Source organism: Trachymyrmex septentrionalis, unplaced genomic scaffold, assembly GCF_001594115.1.
Source record: "Trachymyrmex septentrionalis isolate Tsep2-gDNA-1 unplaced genomic scaffold, Tsep1.0 scaffold14, whole genome shotgun sequence".
Lineage (NCBI taxonomy): Eukaryota > Metazoa > Arthropoda > Insecta > Hymenoptera > Formicidae > Trachymyrmex > Trachymyrmex septentrionalis.
Window position 1 is genome coordinate 2,430,161 of NW_017304543.1, and position 2,267 is coordinate 2,432,427.

At 32.1% G+C, this 2,267-nt stretch overlaps 1 protein-coding gene across 1 annotated transcript in view; it reads right to left on the reverse strand.

The window, feature by feature from the left end:
- The window catches only part of LOC108745612, a 13,429-nt gene that overhangs the window by 3,510 nt on the left and 7,652 nt on the right, over positions 1 to 2,267 (reverse strand). Inside the window, exon 11 of the mRNA XM_018481875.1 lies at positions 33 to 894. Within this exon, the coding sequence (XP_018337377.1) occupies positions 33 to 894 (862 nt within the window). The remainder of the gene's footprint in view (positions 1 to 32; positions 895 to 2,267) is intronic.

Consider the following 2,267-nt stretch of genomic DNA (forward strand, 5'->3'; position numbering starts at 1 on the left):
TTTCATATGAATCCGAATCGCTATTGGACAATGTATTATTGGAAGTAGTATCATTACAATATTTCTGGCAGGAATCCGAAAAATGCTCGTTATCGGAGACAGAATCGCTAGAATCACTAGAATCATTGGAATCACTGCAATCGCTAGAATCACTAGAATCGCTAGTATCTATGTATGTGTAATTAGGCACATTGATATGCAGACCAAATGTTTTTTTCGATTTTTCAATGTTATTAGAGATCATAGTTTTGTTGGGATCATCTGACATATCGTCTTCCTCATCAACTATGTTCATCGCCGTCTTAATACCATTTTTATCATCGTTGTAATTCTCGCAGACATTTTTGGGATTATGTGTCCCATTCGATTGTGCGTCCAAGTGATTAATTCCGAAATTATTGGGCAAGGTGTTTCCTGATTTATTGATCGAACTGTCTTGCACAAAATAGCTATCGTCCTGAGCAGGAGATGAATGAACACTGGCACAATGATTGTGAACGTAGTTACAGTTATTTTCATCAACGTGCGATTGGACATCATTGTAACCCGCTTGAGGGCAAATTACAGCAACGTAACCGTACTGGCCTGAAGAATTTTCTTGGTTGTTTATTCGTGCCACGTCCGCAAAGTTTTCGTCATAAACCGGATAAAAAAATTCATATCCAACGCACGCATTTTCATCTGGATATTGTAGGTAAGGAAAGGAACGCTCGTCCGCTTCGTTTGCGGACTTATTGGGTGGAGCATTATATTGCACAGGATAATAGCCCCACCAACCTTCGGAATGCGACCAGAAGGAAACGGGTCGAGGAGAGAAGAATGCATCTTGCTGATTGCCCGGCAAGTTATTCTCTGTTCGACAGGTGTAATCTGCTTGACGATTTTCTTGTATAGCTACAACAAACAGCACAATCCATTCAAAAAAAAATTAAATTCTGTACATACAGAGCGTAAGACAGAGCCGTGCGTGTCGTCTTTTCTGCCTGAAATTTCCTTCTCTTAATCACACGGTCGCATTATGTACTGCATGATCTACGAAACGTGTTTAGAAATAGAAAATTGCCTATATTGAAAGTAGATCTAAGTTTATCCGCGAACTGTCAGTTTTATTTCGCTTTCCCTTTTTCCTTATACCATTGTGCCTAGTTGATTTTATTTCGGTAAAGTTGGTATATTAATACGGAATAAAGCGAAATTATTCGGCTGAGAAATGAGAAAACTTACACATCCTGTGTTCAAAGGAAAAAATATTAAATATTATATAATATATCATATAACCTAGTTAAATGTCGTAATAAATTATCGTGATAAACTTCAACATTTAATTGTAATTGTATTCGAGGGAAAGAATATATGTTTGAAAATACAAATAAAGTTATATTTTAATATTTTTAACAAAATAGTGTATACGTCAAGTAGATCGTGACTAATAACTGTTACATATGAAAAGTAGTTTTCTCTTACATGTTATTGTAATAATAAATGACAATATTATATTAAAAAAAGGTATTATTGAGAAAACATTATCTTAATGATTCGATAATTATTATTGAGTCTGATATATTTTGATAAATATCTTTTTTATCAAAAAGTTGAGTAAAATTATTTCAGATTAACTGTCAGTCAGTTATCATCGGCATTGCTACATTGTAATCTATATGAAAAGAATCGGGCAATGTAATAAGACTTCATACAAATTCCTCTTGCCATACGCAAACGATAAAGATAAATAAAATTATAACTGTATTGTAATCATAAATAAAATTATTTATAAAAAGATTTGCAGTGAAAAAGCCATTGTACTACATCGCATACAATGCCTATCAGCATAATTTATGGGCACAATATTAATTCAATATTAGCCTAATACGTTCCCAATGTTTAATCAATGAATCGCTAATAAATTTGCTTCAGGAAAATAATAAATCTTACACCTATTAAAATAATATTTTTTTATAATTTTTAACTTATTTTTTTTCAACATTGTAATGTGGCAGAACATTTTTGGGGCTAAAATTATTACTTTTTTTATATCTATTTAGAATATCTGTTATTTAAAATTACCATATCATTTTCTCTCAATTTCTTGAAAAAGTTTTTAAAAAATCAATTATAATTATAAGTACATTTAAAAAATCTTCGAAAAAGTAACGGTATTTATCATATATTTTTTATCAGTTTCTCAGATAATAATTAATCTGTATAATAATTTGTATTGTCTCACTTCTGTGTGTTGTATGTGCGTGCGTGCGTGCGTGCGTGCGTGC